Below are 22,993 nucleotides of genomic sequence, written 5' to 3' on the forward strand. Positions count from 1 at the left end.
TTGGGCTGGGGACTGGAGCAGGTGGGAGGACCGTGTGAGGCAGTGGTTCCGGGGCGTCGTGTTTCCCAGCCGGGAGGCGCGGCGGCCGTGCCGGCGGGGGTGATGCAATGGTGGTGACAGAGGAGCGGCGGGTGAGGAGCGGCGGCACGGGCACGGGCACGGGCACGGGCACGGGCACGGGAATGGGGATGGGCACGGGAGTGGGGATGGGCACCCGCAGAGAGACCCCGGCGGGCGGGACAGGGGCTGGCTGCGTGGTCACTGCCGCCGCTGCGGGCGCTGCGAGCGCCGGGTGTGGAGGGTCTCTGCCGGGCACATTTATCTCCTTCCCCTCGAGGCGATGCACTCCAGGGCTTGCGCTCCGTGCCCTGCGGGGCTGCCTCGCCCCAGGCTCCGGGCAAAGTGCCCTTCTCTGGGAAGGGCGGCGCGGGGTATCGCGCATCCCGGGGCTCATCCCCGGCTGCGCCGTGCCCGGGCCGGGCGGGGCTCGGGCAGCGCCGGCGTGCGAGGAGTTCTGTCACTGCCGGGCCTTGCTCTTACACAGCGCAGTACACGGTCACTGCTCAGTCTCTGAGTGGTCACCTTGTCTGTCGTCTCGGGGAATCGCCTTGCAGTCTTTTATTGTAATTTCGTGCATAAATTGAAGCTTGCCGTGGCTGGGAAGGTAGGTGTGCTAGGAGTGCAGCCTCTGTTGGAGTGCCTCTCAAGGCCTGTTTCACATGGCTTCTGTGTGGATATGCCTGCTTCTCATTTTCTACTTACTTTAATTTTACTTTTTTTTTTTCTTTTTTTTTTTTTACAGGAGGAAAAACAATTTTCAGGAGTGTAAGTGCTTTTAGACTTCATCTCGCATTCTTTCATTTGCTCATAAAAGCTTGTTCTGGTCTGTTGTGTTACTGTTGTCTCTGCAAGTCATAATGCACTTTCATGCAATGTTTGTCTTCTTAACTTAGTGTGAAACCCTGTGTTTTCATTCTCAGGCCTCTAACTTAGCAAGTCAGACTGCAGACAGTGAAAGTGATCATAGATCTGTGATGCTCAGCCAGTTGGAAAGGGAGGAAGATGCAGTAGTTTTCTGATACCTTTGCCAAGGATTATTTTCGAGCTTTGTCTCACAGCAATTTAATATTTTGGAATGGACACAGGAGCAGTACCCATTATAAGTTCCCTGCATTTCATAGGTAGAAAAAGCACACATGTCTTGACTTTCAAGTTCACACTGGGTCATTCTAGACTCTGGTGCTAAGTATCCCAATAGTTCATTCTCCAATTCCAATTCCAAAATCATTTTTTTTCCTTCAGATCTGTTTGCCTATTGTATGTAATCTCTCTAGGACTGATAACTTTTGTAATAACAATAAGAAAGCAAGAAAAAAACATCTTGATAAATAGTAAAATATCCAGACGGTTTTTTTTTAACGGTTCACATTTGCATTAATGAGTTTCAAAAGATAAAGACCTTGTTCCACATGAATTCCTGGCTTGGATTCCACCAGGAAATAGGGGCAGTACTGAGGTAAATAGAGATAACCTTTAGGTAGCAGTCCATGTGTTTTGCATTTCATACTCACTATATCCTCATGTCTTGTTGCACCACTACTTTTGCTACTTCTTAATGAAGGTGCACCTTTGTTTGAGATGCTTTTTTCAGCTTAAAACCATAATATTCCAAACATTTTAAGGAGTCTGGTTTGCTCTGGTGTATGTGCCAAGTGTCAGCTGTCATTTCAGCCTTTCTGAATGGAGGCAATCCATCAGTAAGGCTGTACTGTAAGGATTTAAGTTGAAACAACAAGTCACAATTTGTTCTACACCAAAGAAAATTCTTATTTATGTCTTTATTATTTTGTGAAATTTGAAGCCTGTAAATATAAATGGCATGTTCCTTCAGAAAGAGTATATGTTAATCTTCATAAATATTTTCTAATATGCATTTATTCTGGACTTTCTTTAACACTTAAAATATTCTCTGCCCATGAAGAAGGGGAAGGCAATTTCCAAATAAAAATATGTAATTAAATTGCAGGGATTCTTCAAAAAAAATGTTTGATCTCCTTCAAATTACTTTTTTTTTAGTCACACTTTCAAACTGCAAAAATTCAAGTTATTAGGGATCAAATTCGGTTAAAAGCTTAAGTATTATTTTGTAATGGTTAATATATACAAATTACATGAAGAAGTGGGTATATCCACTTCTCAGTTACTTTCTCAGGGTATTCATCTGAAGCTGAAATGTGGGAATGTTGCAGCTGGCTGTCAAACAAAGCCTTAATGATAGGTGTGTTTTGGTAACCACCTGGTTACCAAATCGACCTTCAGAGTTTGCTAGGCAGGTAAAGCTTTTTACAGTAGCAGCTTAAATAAGCACTGTGTACAGATAGCCAAGGTTATGATTAGGCTGATTATTTTGTAGCAGGAAGGCTTTGAAATGCTGCTGAGCAGCTAATGCAGTTATTATATTAGTAGGTTTTGTTTTGCTTGGATTTTTTGTTTGTTTAATTCTGGGAAAAGGGAGCCAAAGGAATGTGTACTTTCACTAACGCTCAGTTGGTTTGAGCTCCATGCACTGCAGTGGATCAGGATTTGCTAGGGGGTCTCTCCAGAGAAACGAGACCTTTGCAAGTGAGGAGGTTTTAACATGGGCACAGAGCTTCCCTCTGGGTGGGCATGGGCACAGCATGGCAGAGCAGGCTTGGGCAGGCTGCTGTGTTCTTAGTCTCAGCCATCTCCTCATCTTTAACCATCTCCTGTTATTTTTCCTGCATAGTTCTGAGAAACACAGGCAAATTTACAGCCTATTGCTGACCCAAGGATTCTTTGGAAAGCAACGTTTGTCACCAATGATCAATGTGGTTTGTAACTTCTGGAGGAAAGCCATGAAGAAGATGACTGAGCTTTGCTCTTGTGTGTCTTTCTTTGGGCTGAAGTACTCTACTACAAATGCCAAGACAAAATTCCATATTGTAGTTATGAAAAATCTCATCATTCAGAATTTGTCAGGGTATCAGTGCAGGAACATTAACTAATCAGGAATCAAATGGCCTCTACCAGTTTTTTTGAGATGCTCTGAATTGTATATACATGTATTTAATTATTTTTCTTTTGCCATGATTTTGAAAAGATGTTCTGGTGTTAAATATGTAGACAGACAACACAAACAGTCATGTCTGAATTTACCTGGTGGTCTTGTCAATCTCTCTCCATTTTTATGTGAAACTGAAGCTCACTGTGTAATATCTCCACATTTACCAATTTGATATGAATAGAATGTGGATCATTATAGTTTTTGTTTTCTTATTCTGTTCATCTAATCTTGAGCACATACACTAAAGAGTAAAACATACTACATTTGCCCTACAGTTCTGTTTGTTGCTGCTGTTTTGAATCTCCAAGCCAAAGAGTTGGAAGAGGATAAATTCAGTTGAGTTGTACCTAAACAGATCTTTGTGCAGTCTGGCAGAATGGCTGACAGCCCCAACTGTGATTTGAAGTCTCTGAGTCCACTTCAGCTGTTTGAAAGAGTGACTGAACAAGGAGAGAAAGTCAGAGCACTGAAAGCAGGAAAAGCACCAAAGGTATTTGCATTTCATGTTTTGAACCCTTTTTTTTTCAGTTTAGGTATGTCTTTTGAGTGCTGAAGTATTCTGTTGATCTAGGATCTGTTTTGCATTTTAATGAGAAAAATCCTTGTTAAAAACTGTTCATGTCCATTCTGTGGACTGTGGCATACCTGGAGTAAGGTATTCACTGGCAAGACTGAAGTTTTTACTTTTGAAATAAGAACAGAGTCCTAGGCTGAGAAGTCTGCTTCATCCAGTTGGCATACCATGTGACAGGATCCAAGGCATTTACTTCTCGAGTAAATTTATGTCACTTGCATTCTTCCCTGGTTTTAGGTGGTTCATGAAAGTCTTTTCTCCAGGCATTATTGTAGACATTGTCAAATATGTCTTCCTGTATCTGTACTGACAGTCCCTTCTTAATCTCCCTTATATAATTTAGTAATTTGCAATTTATTTCAGGTTCCCTAAGAGTCAGCACTGTTTTGGCAAGGAGAGCTCAGTTTTTAAATGGGCCTTCTTAATGTATTGCCTGTGGGAGAAAGCCTTGAAAACTGGGAGTCAAATAAAGTGTTGTTCTATTTATTGCTTGCATGAGATTTTACAATAGCTTTATATTAGAGAGGTCATAACCATAACTTCTTGTTCTAGTTTGTCTTCAAGTCTGCCAGTGAATTGTAATGAATAAATTGTTTTAAGGTGAGCCACTACAAGTGTTGTAAAGTAAATGAGATAATAATTTATATTTTATTGATGTACCTTTAGAAATTTATGGTAAAAGTGCTGAGCTTGTTATACCTCTGATAAGTAAGCAAGCATTTTTTTCCTAGGCAGAAATTGAAAAGCAAGACAGAGGTGCTGTAAATGTCTTAGCAGTGGTGATGATTTATATTCAAATGAATAAGTATTTGCTTTTCTTCTACACTTTACATTGATGCTGAAAATATTTAAATAAAACAGAGTTTAGGGTTTATTAATGATGCAGTTCAGATCAAAGCATGGATGTGGGATTTTGAAAGGTTGGGACATTAATGTAATTGTCTATTTTAAGTATGTTAAGGCAAACAGTTGTTTGGGTTTTTTCCTTTATTCAGGATGAAATTGATGCAGCAGTGAGGATGCTCTTGTCATTAAAACTGTCATATAAAACAACAACAGGACAAGATTATCAGGCAGGCTTGCCTCCAAAAGATCTTGTATTAATAAACAATGGCACAGCTAAAGAAGAGGATGAGGATTTAGTGGATCCCTGGAATGTGCAGACATCAAATGCTAAAGGCGTGGATTATGACAAGCTCATAGGTATAACTCTTCCTTCACTGCTACTAAGGAATTTATGTAAAGTGATCCTAATGACCACAGAAACAGCAAGGCATCATAACAAATCCAGATCAAAACATCATAGGTAACATTTAATTTATGTCTAATCTTAGCATTTCCATGTCTAAAGAATTTGCTGTAAGAGATGAAAATTTCCCAGATGGAGATTTCCTATGAAAGACTTAAATACTTTGCAAGGAACTTCTAAGTTCAAAATCCAAGTTTTAGTGTGGTTTGTTTTTTGGTGTAAGGACTGTTATTAGAAATTACACTAATGAAGACACTGTGACTGAGTATTCAGTGAGTGGAATGCAGAAGAGCATTTTGACCAGGCTGAAGGATTCTTCCTACCCGCTCCTCACATCACTTGTAGATTAGAGAGGGCAGGAATGATCCAAAACTAATGCAGAAGTCTATTAAGTCTAATTACTTCTTCAGAAAGCACACTTACAGGCAGCCAGGTGCTGGCTGGAGTGAAGGAGTTGCAGCCATTCAAAAACATGCAGTGTAATGGAAAATATTTCTGGTGGGGTTATTACAAAACTTGCAAAGTTTTGTAGTTTAAGAAACAGAGGTCTAGGTAATTTCCTTATTGGTTTTACAGTTTACTGTTTTAATAACTTGTTTGAGTCTAGCATTGAAACAAATGAGAAAACTATTTATTAATTTCTCTATTTTACCTTTTTTTGTTATTGTCAATCTTCAGTTCATGTTTAGTACCTCAGTTGTACATTGCTGAGGTCTGCTTAGTAGTTTTTTTCTCACAATAGAGCATATACCCTTATACTGCAGTAATCATATTTGCTTTTGGGACAGTTGCTTGTGTCAGCATTTTTTTAATTCTTTGTGATGTTACTGAGAGATTGTGTCAAATGTATGCACACATTGGCTGAGTCTGCAGGAATTAACAGGAGAAAGTGGGAAAGGGAGAAGTGTGCAAAGAAAAATATAGGTGAGCGTGAGAGAAGGAAAAAAATATTTATTAGAATCTGGAAGTGGAAAAGATCTCTCATAATCTTATTACTTGAGTTACAGAGAAGTGATTTGGGATTTTTTCTTGGAAGGAGAGGTCCTGAGCATTTTAGAAAAGGAAGAATTGCACAATTGTGATGGCACAATCTCATGATCTTCCTAAAAACTACTTACTATAAATCAGTTCATGCCCTTTTTTTCCTGTAACTGTGTAAAGGAACTGTTTAAGACCTTTCATCTTCCACAGAGTGTGGGTTAGCCTAAAAGGTTTTTACTTCTTTACACTACTCTCAGATTAGTGAATTTGATAAATGAGTCATTTTGCTTGTTCTAAGTGCTGAGTTGGAAATGTTTCAGAGAAGAATGCTAGCTTAGCCACTTCAGGATGTGAAGCAATTGCTGGTTGATATTGATAAGATTCCTTCTTTTCCTTCCCTTTTTAAAAATAACAATAAAAAGTATTGTCTGAGAACTTGTTACATTGGCTCCTACCCTAAGGGAAATTTTTGTGCCACCTATGATCTGTTACTAGTGGTACCTGAGACAGTTGTCACTGTGCTTATGTTTAATCAAACACAGAAAAAATGAAAGCAGTGTGTGAATTGAAAGAGGCCTTCTTCTCAAATGCTTGTCCTAGGTGTGCACTTAAGTGTATGGTAGCACAACAAAACAGCCTGAAGGTGTTCTGGGAAGAAGGGTTCTGTCAGCTCAGTACTAGATATGAACATGCCTAGAAATTTAATGATTGGGAATGATTTCCAGGATTATTTGCTGCAGCACATGCCCACAGATTGAGGTGAGCTGGACTGGCCTGTCCACCTCAATTCCACAATTCCTTCTTCTAGCCTTTCTTTAAGGTGGGATTGGCATTTGCATTCTTCCAGCCTCCAGCTGCCCCTTGCTGTTGTCATGGCTGTTCAGAGATCATCGAGGCTGGCCTGGTCACCAGAGTTACTGTATGACAAATATTAGGGTGTATATTTCTCTATGAACTTATAACAGGGAAATGGCAAAGAGGAAAAGTACACAATGAATTTTCAGCAAATGCAAATATGCTTTTGAAAATGGCACTTCTCAGGACTTCTGCACAGTGATTTGAAAGCTGTATTTTGGTAAAAGCTAGACCAAAGATGAAAAGCACACTAGGAATTTTTTTTAAGCTTGTTTAGGAGCAGACTGTGTCTGTGTCAGAAGCTGTTTAGAAAGGCAGATTCCTTGTGAGCAGAGAGCCTAAGATGTTCTGAACATTCAAATAAGGGCAAGTAGGTAGGGAAAAATGATCCATTTTTTTAACAGGAAAGGTGAACATGAACAAAGAAAAGGGAGTTGTGAATGTTTAATAAAGATGTTTAGGCATTTCCAGTGAAGTGTTCTATACCCCAGAGAGCTTTTCTAATCAGTTTCTATGACAGTCCTCGAATATTTCTAGGGTAGCTAGAAATTCTAAATGTCCCACTTAATCTGGGGCATTTCCATGTTTTTTGTTGCTGTCAGTTTAGCCTCTTACCAGTTGCTGTTGATGTGCTGAATCGTTTTCATGCTCGTTTGATCTCTTTTTAGCATTCATTCAGATTATCATTTGCCATTTTTGATGCATTTTGCATTTTATTAGTGCAATGTTGAATAATTCTAGTATTGAATAGAACAGAATAGGAGAAAGCAGTAGATTCTTACATAAATTTTTTTCAAACAAATTTAAATCATAGAGCAGTGGCTTGATTATTAGGATTCCAGAATTACTGGGAATAGGGAAAATACTGCTATTTTACTCTATCACAGGCTTTCCTAAACCACCAAGGCATAAGAAGAGCATTATGCATTTCCTTTTCAAGCCTCTTGAGGGGAGCAGTGTCTGTAATCAAATACATATTAAAGAAGATTAAGTTCACAGAAGAGTATTTGGGGTTGATGATGTTGTTTGAGTGAAAGCAGAAGATGTTGTCTGGCAGCAGAAAATTCAGACATCAAAAGAGGAACATTCAGATCCTCTTAGGCATTTTTATTGTATGGCTTAGGCCAAGTTGGTGGTCTGAATGTGTTTCTTTAGCATGTTTTTTTGCTTGGAATATCAATGCTTCTGCTGTAAGGAGGCTGCAATTATAGTAATTTGTGGATGGAGAAACACTGCATGTTGTGAGTGAGTTGAGCCTCCTAGCATAGAGATAATTGGATGTGGCTGCTGGGTTTTCAGGCAAGAATCAGGAAAATTGACTTGAACTTTTTGACTTGAAGATGTATTTTTTAATCTAGCCTGCATTGGTATGTTCTTGGTATTCCACGATCTGGTTGTAGCTATGCTGTTCTTATTTTAATTTTTTTTAACATTTTATGATTATAGTTCGGTTTGGCAGCAGTAAAATTGACACAGATCTGATAAATCGAATAGAAAGAGCTATTGGGCAAAAACCTCACCACTTTCTACGCAGAGGAATCTTTTTTTCCCACAGGTGAGTTTTTCTTTTATTAAATTTCAAAAGGTCCTGTTGGGCAGACTTTCTGCAAGAATTACTGGGAGAAGCAAAAACCACGTGCTTTTATGCCAAGGCAAACCAACTGTGCCATTTGAAATTAGCAACTATTGCAGATTTCCCCTGGCAACACTTGAAACTCCAGATTGTGTGGGTTTCTGATGTGTCCTCAGGAACCCCAAACTGAAGAAATGTGCTCAGAATGCAGCCTCATTTTGACTCTGTCAGCAGCCAGAGGCAGTGGCCTGGCAGAAACTCCAGGTGCCACTGTTGGTTTCAGCAGGGCTCCATGCATCTCTTTGTGGTACAGAAAAGGCTCAGGGAATAATCTTAAGCATGAGCCTGCCAGTGACCTTCACAGTTAATTGTTAGCACACAGACAGCTTTTGGGCTGTGGCACCAGCAGGTTTCACAGAAGGGCCTCAGCATGACCTCCACCAGAGGTCAGCTAAGCTGCTTGGTTGAACCTATTTGAGAAATGGTCCCTGGCTGTTTCACTAGGCTCTAGAGATTATTATCCAGTAAAACAATTTTAAAAGTTGCACAATTTCAACATGAAATTTTCACTTTTGATTTCATTTTCTTTGAGTTTTTCCCCCCCCATGAAGACTGAAGTTGACCATGCTTTTCATAAATTAAAAAATGAGTAAACAGGAACTTTTTTATTTCTAGGAGACTTAACATACTGTAATTTTTATAATTACTTTTGGCTTTAAAAACAGTCAGATTTTGAATAAAGGCTTTTTACTGTGTATATTTCTTACTAAAGAGTTGTATCTTGTTTTCTCTATTTTTTCTCTAGAGATATGGACCAAATACTTGATGCTTATGAAAATAAGAAGCCCTTTTACCTTTATACAGGCAGAGGGCCATCCTCTCAGGCAATGCACGTTGGTCATCTCATCCCATTTTTGTTCACAAAGTAAGCTGTTTCTACCAGTTGTATTAATCAAAGCACTTTTTTCCAAAGAAACATTGAACATAGCTTGTGAAACTGCCAAAATGATACATTGCAAGGGGTTCTGATTTTGTGAAGTGAATATTAATGAACTTAATTCAGTCTTACCTTTTCACTGAAATGATCACAATCCCTGCATCACCATAAAGCCCTCCCTTAGCCTTGTGGCACTCCTTAGAATTTCTGCTGTTCCTAAAAGCCAGTTCCTTACAAGACTCAGTAACATTACTCTGTAAGCTGCTGCCTGCAGCAGCAGGACACAGAGACATGGGCTCAGAAAGGTAAAACCTTTGACTTCTGGTTCCTTTGCAAGTGGTGACCTCTGTCATGTGTAGAGGAAACAGTAAGTCTTTTTTCTTTTTTCTTTTTTTAAGTTGTCATTATCATCTGTATAAAACATCTGTTCACATAAATATAACTGCATATGCATGTAAAGAGCAGACCTCTCCATATACTGTTTAAATATATAAGAATATTTTAGCTGCATGATTTGCATCTTCATTTTAACTTAATTTGGGATACAACATGTCTGCTTCTCTTAGGTGGCTTCAAGAAGTATTTGATGTTCCCTTGGTAATACAGTTAACTGATGATGAGAAATACCTTTGGAAGGACATGACAATTGAGAAGGCATATGAATATGCTAGAGAAAATGCAAAAGACATCATTGCATGTGGTTTTGACGTCAATAAAACCTTTATATTTTCAGATTTAGACTACTTAGGGTAAGTATGAATTTCTTTCAAGCATTGTAGTGAAAAAAGCATCTGTATTTTCTCTCTAACTTTGACTACAGTAATGAGTGTGTCTAAATTTGAAAGCCTCAGGACAAGTTTTGTAATACTTGAAATGGAAACATTATTTTTTCTGCTGTGTAACATTTTATATATATTATTGTCATTCTCCTGTATAACATATGAACAAATACTTGTGTGTGCAATGTGCAAATGATAAAAAATATATTAAACCAGCTGAAATGTAAAAATACCTAAACTACCAAGAAACTTCCTGATTGATTTGCTTAAGGTGGTATCAAAATGTCTCAGATGTGTTTACACTTTATTGGCTTTAACAGAAGGCATTGCAGCAACTTGTTTTGGTCAGTTATTTTAATAATACAGCATTGAGTGAAGTTTAAAGGAGAATGTTTGTAGTAATTATTGGGAGAAGGGAAGAATAAATTAAACTTGCAAGGCATAAAATTCCTGTTTGTAAATGATTCTCTAGTTACCATCTCAATGGGCCACAAAAAGTCTGAAACTGTGATTTAATCCTGCAGATTTTTTAATGTTCTCAGCTTTTGCAGTCAAAGCTTGTACATACACTGTCCTCCTCTTCTCATTTGATTTTTCCACTTTTTTTTTTTTCCTCACAGGACAAGTGCCGGATTCTACAAAAACATTGTTAAAGTTCAGAAGCATGTCACATTTAACCAAGTGAAAGGAATCTTTGGCTTTTCAGACAGTGATTGCATTGGTAGGAAATCATACTAGTTACAAGAAACAGTGCTTGCTTTCACTTTCAATTGAGCTATTTTAAGTAATAAAGAGATTAGTGTGCCAGTCATGAAACAGGCAGAAAAAGCAGGAGGATTATGTTTCTAGGCAGGTTCTGAAGTTATTGTTGTTCCTTCAGAACATACTTTACAATGAAATTTCTAGCATAACTTCTACCTTTTTGACTTTAGTAAGAGCAAAGTACAAAACACAAATGTTAAGGAGTCCAAAACAGAGAATGACTTTTTCTTTTCTTTTTTATTCTTTTGTTACAGTGATTGGAGCTCTAGGCAGTCTTACCTCCTAGAAATTTCTCTGCCAAATTTGTAAAGAAGCTTTTGAGAAGAAGTTGCATTAATACACATAGGTATTTACATATATGAAAAAAAAAAAGTGCTGAACACCCTAATTATCAAGGTGCTGGGTGACTCAGGTCTCCATTTACTTCACTGCAATTGCAGGTTTCTGTCACATGGCCAAGATAAAAGATTTTGTGTAAAAATGATATTAAATCCTGGATGTTTCTGAGCATTCTTCATCCAGTACTTATGCCAGTTACAACTTTCAGCCTTCACTGTAACCAAGGAACAAATGTTTTAGCATTGCTCTGATAAAAGATGGTATTGTGATTATGAATTCATCACATGTGTGTAAAAGTCCACCACTTGCTGTCTGTTCTGATAGGATTTTGATCAGTTCCAGGTTAGCCATGCTGGGATTAAGCCCTGTATAAAAAAGAAAACTGGGCATATCTGAGATGCTCCATGAGTACAGAGTGATTATAGCAGTGATTTAAGATCTTAGAGGGAAGCTTATGTAACTACTGTAGCAATTCTCTCACAAAGTGAAAAAAACTTAAAAGCTTAATCAATTCTGTTTCTGGAAAGGGCAGATAGTTCAATGATCAAGAGGCTATGCAGTAATGAACTTTTGCTGAAGTCAGTGTGGTCACAGCTTGCCTTTTGTCATTAGTTCCTGTGTCAGTTGAAGGTTTGTTGACATTGCAGAAGGTAAAGGTGAAAAGGTTTCCTCAGATAAGGCAGCAAAGCTTGATAAAGATAGAGCTTGATCTTCAACTAAGCATTTGGCTGATTCAGTTGTGCATTTTATGTTCTGAAAAAAATTCTCTCTGTTTATCACTGCTTCTGTTGATTGCTTAGCTTTTCCAAATGTGTTTTTTAGGTAAGATCAGCTTTCCTGCTATCCAAGCTGCTCCATCCTTCAGTTCGTCATTTCCACAGATATTCAATGGCAAGGAGAATATTCAGTGTCTTATTCCATGTGCTATTGACCAGGTAAGAAAATCATATTGCTTAACTTGGTTTTCATGGATTTGGTTTTATATTGTACCATTCAGGCTTCATGGTGGTGTCTCGAGGCATCTGTAGAACATTCCTGCAAGCACCTTTCTGGGGTAGAAACTGAAAGACCTGAAAAATGAAAAGATGAAGGCTTAACCCAACAATCATGTATTAATCCAGTCTTGGATCTCTCTTGATATCAACTCCATTCACACTGAGCTGACATCTAGGAAAGCAAAGGCTGTAACATCTATGCAAAAGCACACTGACATGGGGGTAGGAAGAAACTTTTGGCCATCTCCATGGTAACTTGGACAAGATGGAATGAGCTCAACTTACAGCACAAGAGATTTCTCTTGAACCATGGGGGAAAACCCTCTCTCAGTAAGAATAAAGAAGCACTGAAATAGTTTGCCAGAAAGGCTGCAGAACCTTAACAGTTCAGATTTACACAGAGAGCTGGAAGAACATCAGATACAAATGAGAGTAATAGGGTCTTTACTTTAAATAAGTAGTATTTCTAGGAATCACATCATTCGCTGTCTGAACCTTTAGCTATTTTAGCTACAGGGACAGACACTATGATGTAATCATATTAATCAGCCACAATATATGAAGTGAAATTTCACTTTAGTTTAAGTCACATCATCAACACAGCACTTCCAGCTTGCTTGCTGATTTAGTTCAGATTCTCTGCTGGTTGTTAAAATGCTTTGGGAGAAAAATTTAATCTTAGCCTGCATCCATCTCCAGGCATATTAAGCATAGTTTTAGCAACCATTTGAATTAATATAAACCTTTGTAAATATGCCTATTACTTAAGGGAATGAGAGTGTACAGCACTATGGAAAAGGAAATTAAAAAATGGATTTTGTTTGTTGGTGTTCTGGATGAATTGGATTGCAAGGAGGTTCTGGAATATTCAGTGGTTTGTTTTTTCAGTTTTTGTTTTTTGACATCACTTCTTACGGCATGAATGAGTCAGCATCAATCAGAATTGATTTCAAATCACATTTTTAAACTTTATTCTGTGCTTTTATTGGTTGTTTTAGGATCCTTATTTTAGAATGACCCGTGACGTAGCACCAAGAATTGGACAGCCTAAACCAGCCTTACTCCACTCAGTCTTCTTCCCAGCCCTACAAGGAGCACAGACCAAAATGAGTGCTAGTGACCCAAACTCCTCCATCTTCCTCACTGATACACCCAAGCAAATCAAGACAAAGGTAAGGACCTGCAAAACCTGATAGAATGAAGCTTTGCAACAAAAAGGAGAGGTCATAGAATCATAGAGTTACTTGGGTCAGGAAAGAGCCTTAAGGTCATGGAGCTCAACCATAAACCTATCCCTGTCAAGTTCTCCCATGTCACTGAGCCATGTCTGTAGGTACCATCTTGGCAGAATAGTCTCCAGCTTCATCATAAAGTGCTGCAGAGGTTGGCCCACAGCTCCTGCCTGGCACTCCTTTGAGATCCCCCTCAGCTGTCTGGCACCACCTTCAGAGGTCCCTCTGGTTACAATGACAGTTTTGAGTGTTTTCCTTGAACATGTGTGAATCGGGTTCTCCATACGTTTCATGGCAAAGCATCTTCAGAAACTGACTGAGTTATGCACATTTAGCTAGATTATCAAATATGATCTTTTGCCTTACCAGCTAGTCTGACAGTACAAATAGTAGCTGGGATAGTGTACAAAACATGTTTGTTTTTCTGATACCTGCAGAGCAGTGATATAAGAGCTGGGGAGGCTCATGCTCTTAAAATAAATATTATGTTGCCATAGTTTTGAAATCTGACAGGCCATGATGTAAACCTCATACACAGCTTGTTCTCTTGACTGCCTCACCTTGTTGGGAGCACATGCGTGGTGTTAGTTACAGCACAGGTCAGACCTTTCCTGCTGCTTGAGAATCTATTGCTGCCAATTCACAAAAAAACCTGCTCACTCCAAGTTACAAATAAACATTATACTGAATTTCAACTCAGAAAGGGTATTTGGTATTTCCTTCTGAGTGTGTTCCTAAGTTCAAAGGATGATTGCTCTTATCTCATGTCAGATGATTTAGTTTTGCAAAAGTTCACCTGTGTTGTGGTATTTAAAGAAAATGAAAATCAGTCCTTGGGAAGGAATTTATAGGCGTGAAACCAGACATTAAATAACTGTCAAAACAAGAAAATATGTTAATGTTGTTTCTATTGGGCAGGCTTGGATTAATTCTGTTATGGTGAGGCTCTTCAACAGCCACCCCATAACGCTTCATTCTCTTTTGTAGAAACTGATTAAGCAGTGCTGTTTTGAAAAATTGGAATTCTTCATGTATTTGGATTATAATAATTCCAGTTAACTTGCACAGTTACAGAGTTGCTTTAAAAAAAAAAAAAGCTGTAATTTCAGAATAGAGAATCCATGGTTAATGGTAATATTGGTAACATTCTTCCATGGTTTTTTGCTGGCAAGTAACTTGTGATTTGTAATGAGATCCACGTTCATAAGTCCTAATTCTAATGTCTGTAAACTACTTGAAAAAAATAAAAAAATAATTCTAGTACTTGAAATATAAAAGACATAAAGAAGAATCTGAACATGACATAAAGTGTGGAGTAATCAAGGACAAGCTGAGATTTATTGCAGCTTCTGAAGCCCATCAGAAACAAGTCTTTATGGAAATACAGCTTGAGTGAAAGACCAAATAGTGTTATAGCAAATAAATAAAAAAATATATTAGGAAAGGTAACTTCTGGTCATGAATGAAGGTTAAAAAGAGAATGCTATGCTGGACAAAAAAAATTACTGCTTACAGCATTTTTCAGATTATTGGTACATTGCTAGTTGATGAGGTTCAAAACTTACAGGTAATGGAAGATAAAAAACTACTATGTATTGGGAATGGCTAAGAGGATTCAGGGAATCAGGCAGCATTTTAATAAACTATTCTTACTGTACCTATCAGCAAATTACAACTCAGTTACTTGTTTGTTTTCCTATAAAGTGTTATTTAGATTTTATGTCTAGAGACAATATTGAGGGATTCAGAGAAATTCAAGGGAAAAAGATCAGTGCATCACTATGGATGGGTCACTGAAACACTCAGTTAATGAGCAGATGCCAGAATATGTAAAAAAATGAATTTGAGATTAGGAAAGGAATCATTTTGTGTTTCAACCAAAAAATGCTTTCACCTGGCATGTTGTATTTAATCCTTCCCTGTTTAGGAAGAACACAAACTGTAGAGATAAAGGGCATTGAGAAAATTTCATACAGGCTTGCAAAATCTAGGAATGAGGAAGGTCAGTGCAGAAGAGTATGTAAAAACTTTATTTTACAGATGCTGAGACAGCTATTCAGGCTGCCCTACAATATGAGAATAGATGTGTGTGGCAGATGGCAGTTCATTGCATTAAAATATTCATCAGTGCCTGATTTCTGATTTACTTTGTTGCCACAAGACTTCATCTGTAACTTGGTGGTTTGAGAGATTCAAAAAAGCACTGGACAGTCTATAGAGATAATAGGAATGTTCATAAATTGTAAATACATAACAGCTCCTAGATACCAGAACTAAAAAAAAAATCCATACTTCATATGCAAATGTGTCTCTTGGCAGGTTGATTATGGTATCTTAAAAGATACAGGAGCTAAGTGAAAGCTCAGCATATGGTTAAGAACTATTTTTTTCCTCAATTTAGCAATTTATTTTCTTTAAATTTGTGGGAAGATTATCATCCTCAGAGAGTTCTACATATGTATAAATGCTCAAAATAGGCCAGTGGCTTCTGAATTTATTGGGAATGGGATTAGCAATGACATCTGTTCAATAGTGCTGTTCATCTGCCTATAGGAAACTGTGCTTAAAAAGAGGGAGGCTGTCAGCAAATATTCCATTTCTAGACTGAACAATTGGGCATTGGTCTGATTTTAAGCATTCTAGACAGACTTTTGTGATGTTTAACTTTGCTTTCTCTTGTTTTTCTTTTCCCCAAAAAGGAATAAGGTTATCTCTAGGATTTCTGCAGGATTTTCCATGCTATCTTCATCTCTTCCAAAATTAATATCTTGATAAAGTAAATATCTTAATTTTTGTTACATTAAGTGCATTTTTGTAAGCACATATTCTATCCAACAGCTTCAGCAGAAGGGACTTAAAACTTTTTTGACTGAGTCTTGGGCAGATTATTTTTAATTTTCACTTATGCTGATTTTGCAGTCTGCAAAATAAGTGAAAATTTTTTATGCTGGTTATGCAGTCTGAGGAGGTGTCAATAGCCATTTTTTCCCTGCTGGGTTCTAATGACCTCCTTTTTTCATCCTAAGGCTCTGCTTTAACTTGTCCCACTCATTCCTCAGCTAATCCTTAGTAAAGAATTTGGAGGATCATGACACATCTCTGTTGGCAGCAAACTAATCCTGCCTGTGGTGGGAATTAAGCCCGAGCTGCTGGTGTTGTTTCAGATTAACAAGCACGCCTTCTCGGGAGGCAGGGACACCATTGAGGAGCACAGGAAGTACGGAGGCAACTGTGACGTTGATGTGTCCTTTATGTACCTGACTTTCTTCCTGGAGGATGATGACAGGCTGGAGCAGCTGAAGCAGGTGAGTAACCAAACTGCAGACAGGGTTATTCATTCCCTGCTCTGAGGACAAAGCTGTGCCTCAGCCCTCAACAGAGTTGTAGCTCAGTCCTCCTGAGAACCTTCTCCAGGAAGGTGGTTTTGGTGTTTTTCTCATGTTCTCCATCCCTTTCAAGTTTCAGTATTGGTATCTCAGTTTTTGTTTCTTTGCAGTGTTTTTTCTCACAGGCCAATCTGTCTCGTTTAAAATAAAAAATCCCCAATGTTTTCACAGGAATCTCCAACACTCTGTAGGACTGTATCTTCCCTATCTTTCAAATGAGGTCACCTTGGCATTAGTGTTGTTTTAATTGTATAATACACTCTGCCTTTTCCTTATTGTAGAGTACCTAAACATTCTGCAAAACTACAAAAGCTCATGTCTAAAGCTTGCTGGTTTTTGGTTTTTTATCATCATCTGAGGAATTGATTCACTGATCCCAGGTGAAAACTGCTTCATATATGTTGCTTTTTCTTTAAGCCTATCTGGCAGACTTCTGTCCCCAGGGCTGGTGGTAGCAAGCCACTTCCCTTTCTTTCATCACCAATACTAGGTGATGTGTTTTCTCTGGAAGGCAGGAGCTTCAGTAGAAAACACCCGTGTCATGTTGGTTTATCAGCTTTCTCCTGCTGGGAACAGCTGCAAGAAAATCAAGAGCTGCAGATTCTTCTCCAGCCCTCTACTCCTTCCCACACAAGAGCAGGGTTGGATAGCTACTCTTTTCTGTGCTGTTGTAAATTCCTTATGGAAACCTGAAGCACATTTGACTTAAAAAGATTTTTTTCATTGATCTCCAACCACTGCAAGAGTGTCAGCCTAAGTGTGCTGCAGAACTCACAGCTTGCAGCTCACTGCAGTGGTGCCTCAGAAACTGGGTAGAAAACATGAAACTCACCCACTGCAGCAGCATCAGTGCAGCTGCTTCACCTGTAGCACCAGAGGACACTTCCAGAGAAAGTAGCATTGGTGTTTTTATTACAAACTAACAAGCAAAAAATAAGAGAATTCACAGAATTATTAGATTGCAAGAGACCTTGAAGATCATCGAGTCCAACCCAGCCCTAACACTTCAACTAAACCATGGCACTGAGTGCCACATCCAGTCTTTTCTTAAGCACATCCAGGGATGGTGACTCCACCACCTCCCCAGGCAGACCATTCCAGAACTTTATCACCCTTCCTGTAAAAATCTTCTCCCTAATATCCAACCTCTACTTCCCTTGATGCAGCTTGAGACTGTGTCCTCTCATTCTGTCAGTTGCTGCCTGGTGAAAGAGACCAACCCCACCTGACTACAACCACCTTTCAGGAAGTTGCAGAGAGTGATAAGGTCACCTCTGAGTCTCCTTTTCTCCAGGCTAAAAAACCCCATACAGACCTCAAACACACAGACCTCAAACCACACCACTGAAATTGCAATGCCATTTGCTCTTGTTAATGTACTTTACTCTTGCTGAGTGAACATCAGCAGCATTTACACCTTGAACAGGTGTTATAAATGGCTTGATGATGAGGGGAGGTAATTGTTTATTGTCATTTCAAATATAGCTGAACTGTGCCAGCCATGGTTGCTAAATGTGGCTGGACAAAAAAATGTTGGCCTGTGCTTCTAAGCTAAAGCATTTCAGTATTGTGCAGTGGAATGGATTACCAACTGTGAATATGACTACAGTGTGAACATAGATTCTGAGTGTCTTTGCTATAAAAAGGATATTTTAATCACATCTAGTCTCTTACCAAATGCAATGAGAGAAAAATATGAGAATGTGTACCTGTTATGGGAAAAAAAAAAAGGCTTAGACTGTTTATTTGAACTGGGATTCTGGGGAGGAAAATTGCAATTTCCTGCAAGTAATTACAGGATTTCCTAGTTAAACTAGTGAATGTAGTTTATTCAGTCCTTACAATAACTTGTCACATACGAAGTTTGCCAACTTTCTTAATGTTTTAACAGGCAACAAGCAACTCTGCAAGTTGCATTTTCAGAGTGATACCAGATAATCTTCTAAGGCGTGTACTTACTTTTAAGTAATCCAAATCTATATTTTAAAGGAATACTGATCATTGAGTCTTTTTGTGAATGGCACTGTGTTCAGCAACCAACACTTTCTTGACAGGCCTACACCAGTGGGGAATTGCTCACAGGGGAGCTGAAGAAGGTACTTATTGAAACAATGCAGCCCTTGGTAGCAGCTCATCAAGAGAGAAGGAAGCAGGTCACAGATGAAATTGTGAAGCAGTTCATGACTCCAAGGAAGCTGGCTTTTGAATTTTGAAGAAATGTATATGTAACTTAGCACTTCATAGTCCACAGCCAAGTAATTGTTGTCTCCTGTTGTGTGTCATCACTCCCTAGTTATGTACAGCCTGTAATCGGTGCTTTATAAATAATGAGTAAATTATCATGAACAGCAGAGTACAGAAAAGGTTTAAAATAGGACTTGTATCTATTTAAAATCAGAATATGCAAGACAGAACTGATCAGTCTTGCAGAAAAGCATGTATGTCGGCCCAACATTGTATTTTAATGTATTTCATGTTGAAAATAGAAATAAAATTTCCATTTGATGATAAAGGCTAACTTGGAAATTGTTTTAAATATGTTGGTAAGAGGTCATATCTCAAAGTAATAAATAGTAGTTCCATTTTCTTTTGTACTATGTACCTTGGTTTACTAGATTGTATGTCTTCTTGAGCTGCTGAGAACATGCTGCACACAAAAAAGTAGTGAATATTACAAAGTGGGATCAGTACAGAAAGAATGGACATCTGTGAGTTATACACTGGAGAAAGAATATCCGACTTGTCTTGCTGTCACCTCCCTCTGACACTGGGCAAGTTGCAGAAATCTCACTGTACTTTTCATCTGGAGCTTTTTACCTGATCCAAGTGCCTCTGGAAGGAGGAGGTCATCAGGAAGTGGTCAGGTCCTTGATATTCTCAGGTGGAAGATAGTATAGAAATGCAAATATTAGCTTCTAGGTATAAATAACAAGTGTTAAATCATGATGTGAAAATTGAAGTCACACTGGACACAGGGATACTTCTAATACTGTCTGTTCTCCTTCACTGCACCAGGAGATTTAAACTAGGGATATTTATTTTAGGATGTATTCCATGAGAAAATATACTTTGTTAAAATACCTCATGTAATATTTAATTATCTCCTTTCTTCAAAAGAACTTCAATGTCTTCACTGTGATTCCTGGAAGAAAAATCCAAATTAGCTATTTGTTTTAATCTGAACAGTGCTGAGAGCAAACTGTTAGATCTGTCTTGTATAGAATAGAAAATTGCTAGCCCAGCTACAGTCTTAGTAAAGATGATTTTATTTGATGTAGATAACACAGGTGGGTTAACCTGATTGTTTGTTCAAGGAGCCAAGGAAAAGGCAGGAGTGCAAGGCAAACTTAGGCATATTGCATGAGTTTCAAACCTGTGCTGGAAATAGCAAGGCATAGCTTTTGTCTTTTTCTTTACAGTTTATGTGAGCTGACATTTCTAATCTAATGCCATTGACTTCAGTGAATTAGTGAAAATGTTTCCCAGAGACTCTCCATAACCCACAGGCAAAGCATCTCAGTGCCAGCAAGGGCTTAACAATGAGTAGAAAAACTTTTTTTTTTTTTCTAGAAGTAGTGGAGCAATTCTTAGGGGAAAAAAGCAGCTTCTTAAATCCATTAATAAATAAGCTAAGTCTTAATTGGACTTACTTTGGACTTTAATGATGACCTTCCTGTTCTTGCAGTCTACTCTTCATCATCTTTAAGCCATACATAAAAGATAAGCCTTAAATTGACTTTAAAAGTGCTTTTACAGACTTATAATGCAAATATATTGTTTAAAATACATGCAGATTTGTTCCGCTAGATTTATTTCATTAGCTGAGAATTTAGTTTGTTATTGAGAAAAGGGAAATATGCTGTAGGAGAAACAGTGCTGTGTTCTATTCTAGATAGATAAGCAGATGGATTGTTTTATAACAACAATTGAAAGATGTTTTGAAAGTTCTAGACAGGAGAGTGATAGGAAAACTATTTAGTATTTGTTTGCTGAACAAGCACTGTTTTCAAGTCCTCTGAGGAATTCGTACCAACATGCTTCTGAGATGGTACAGTTTCTCAGAGGACTCTTGATGAATTCCTGACTCTATTGTAATTATGGTTTATGTCCCAAGGGTCATTTTAAAGGTCAAGACAAAGCAGTTTTCAAAAACATACTGAAGTATTACCAGATGTCGCTCAATACATTTTCCTCAATTTGCTCATTTTGTCCATCTCAATGTAATAAAAATGCAGATAAAAGTCTGTATCAAACTTCTGTTTCACTTTTTTTTTTTTAAGCCTTAAATTACCATTATTCTGGTTTTGACCTCTCTTCCTACCTCTTTAGGTGTTGATTTGTCACCTAATGTAGCTGGTCCTTGTTTTGAGGTGTTGGAATAGAGTGGTGAGATCCCCCTTGCAGGCAGACTTCAGACTGCTCCCAGACTGAGCTGGGGAAGGGTCAGTGGTGCAGAGATGGCCTGGTCCCAGGCCAGGCTGGATGCTCATGTCCCTGTGCACAGCAGCCAGCTCTGGGATGGGGAAGGCCAGTGAGACACCTCAGTGGGTTTGGTGTAAATTGGTGCTTAAGTGGAAACGTGCTCACAATTTCTGTGCAAAAGCACAGATTCTGAATAGCTTCCAGTGGGAACCCAGGACATCCCTCTGGATGCCCTGGATGGCTCAAGATCCTGGCAGGGGCTCAGAGACCCTGGCAGGAAGCCAAAGACACTTGGGAATTTGATCTTAACCCACAGAGCAAATTACCAACTTTATATGAAGAATTACAAGTCACAAAAGTTTAAGTGGCATGATAGTAGTTGTCACAGGGTGAAAAGTGGAATTTTGAAGATTTTTACCATAGGGGTCCAGGAGGCAAGATGGAGGGATTTGGGCGTTGTCCTGTTCTTCCTTCTTCTTGCTAGCCCCCATCTTCTTGGTGATGTTAGCCCTTTGGGATTGGTGTAAAGTAGAAAGACACTGTCTACCATAGATGATAGGTATTGGAAAATCACTGTAACTAAAGTACATGTAGTTTTTAGTATAAAGAGATAGCACTGCCTCAGGGCAGTGCAGTGTGCCTCGGACTGACCTGCTGAACAGACCTCGGCAGGCCAGACAGGAAATGTTTTAGACAACAAATAATAAACAACCTTGAGAACACAAGGCACAGACTTCTGACTCCTTCTTTGACAGGTGGGTTGGGGAAAAGAGACTTTTAGTACATTTCGGGGTCATCTTGATCAGAGAAGATCCTGAGAGCTTCCCACAGAGCTTCCACAATCACCAAGAGGAAAGCTGAAACCTGCCTGGATATTCATGAGCATTGTCAGAGCAAACAGGAACTGTCAGCAACATGGAACCTAACCATGAGTGTGACTTCTAAGAGTTTTTTTCCTCAAGGCCACCAGCTTTGTTGCTGAAAGAAATTATCTGTATGACAAGCTACAGTCAATACAGCAAAGCAAACCAAACATCAGGACAGCAAATGTGGTACCTTCTTTCTGTTGGCTGGCCTTCAGCTAGCTAGTTTATCAAAATAAACAGTTCTGTGATCATTAGAGTAGCTAAAGGTCAAGATAATACAAATCAGAAAATAAAGCAGTCAAGTTCTGAAAACCAGAAGCTGAACACCCAGGTGTGTTGGGGTGTGTGTAGTGAAGCACATAATATGTGTCCTGTCAGTAAACAAAAATTGGTTTAAATTCATGTGCCTGTGTTTACAGCACTCAGTCAGATCCTGTACCTGTTGCTGTTTGTGTCAGCAGTGAGTTCTACCTCAGGTTATCACCCACACACTGTGTAGATGGTTTTTTCCCAGTAGAGGGCTCTCAACCGGATGGATTGTGAAGGCCTTACCTTCCTGAAATAAGCTGCCTGGAGATACAATTTGCCTCTCATGTAGCATTTGTTCAGACCACATGAGAGCCTGCTTACCAGTGGTGCTGAACATCCCAAGGCTTAGAGTTCTCAGCCCCTTGCACTGGCTTCTGCAATTATTCCCACTCATATTCACAATTCCTCTGTAATTTCTCTCCCTTGGAACCAGCTGTATTTCAGTTACACCCACAGGAGGAGACATTTTTAGTTATCTGAGTGCATGCGTGTACTGGGAAAGATGGGCTGTTTAATATTCAAACCTTGGGCTGACCATGAATGGTATCAGTGCTGCCTAACAATAAATGGTTGTTTAGTCTGTTTTGCAGGCATTCTTTCACTGTCTCCATTCAGAGAATGTAATGCCTGAGAACAAGGTTGGCTGAGA

The 22,993-nt window shown here is 38.8% G+C and overlaps 1 protein-coding gene across 4 annotated transcripts; it reads left to right on the plus strand.

Moving 5' to 3' along the window:
• The first annotated feature begins 1 nt into the window (after nt 1).
• On the plus strand, nt 2-21,000 carry WARS1 (tryptophanyl-tRNA synthetase 1). Of its 4 annotated transcripts, none has more exons than XM_064423368.1 (12): nt 2-131; nt 803-825; nt 3,361-3,575; nt 4,655-4,862; nt 8,191-8,299; nt 9,123-9,242; nt 9,821-10,003; nt 10,654-10,754; nt 11,957-12,069; nt 13,128-13,301; nt 16,526-16,666; nt 18,802-21,000. In XM_064423368.1, exons 3-12 carry the CDS (start codon nt 3,462-3,464, stop codon nt 18,958-18,960), a joined length of 1,422 nt encoding a protein of 473 aa, XP_064279438.1. In that variant the 5' UTR covers nt 2-131; nt 803-825; nt 3,361-3,461; the 3' UTR covers nt 18,961-21,000. The 4 variants fall into 4 exon arrangements, with proteins under 4 accessions (XP_064279438.1, XP_064279441.1, XP_064279439.1 ...); XM_064423369.1 differs by lacking the exon at nt 2-131 and adding an exon at nt 548-664; XM_064423371.1 differs by lacking the exon at nt 803-825 and having other exon boundaries at nt 44-131.
• The last annotated feature ends 1,993 nt before the right edge of the window (nt 21,001-22,993 follow it).

Source organism: Passer domesticus, chromosome 6, assembly GCF_036417665.1.
Source record: "Passer domesticus isolate bPasDom1 chromosome 6, bPasDom1.hap1, whole genome shotgun sequence".
NCBI lineage: Eukaryota > Metazoa > Chordata > Aves > Passeriformes > Passeridae > Passer > Passer domesticus.

Bases quoted from the DNA above. Each gene is read 5' to 3' on its own strand.
- WARS1 (XM_064423368.1), top strand. From the start codon at position 3,462: ATGGCTGACAGCCCCAACTGTGATTTGAAGTCTCTGAGTCCACTTCAG. The intron at 8,300-9,122 runs GTGAGTTTTTCT...TTTTTTCTCTAG, and splicing joins GGAATCTTTTTTTCCCACAG to AGATATGGACCAAATACTTG. The intron at 10,004-10,653 runs GTAAGTATGAAT...TTTTCCTCACAG, and splicing joins TCAGATTTAGACTACTTAGG to GACAAGTGCCGGATTCTACA.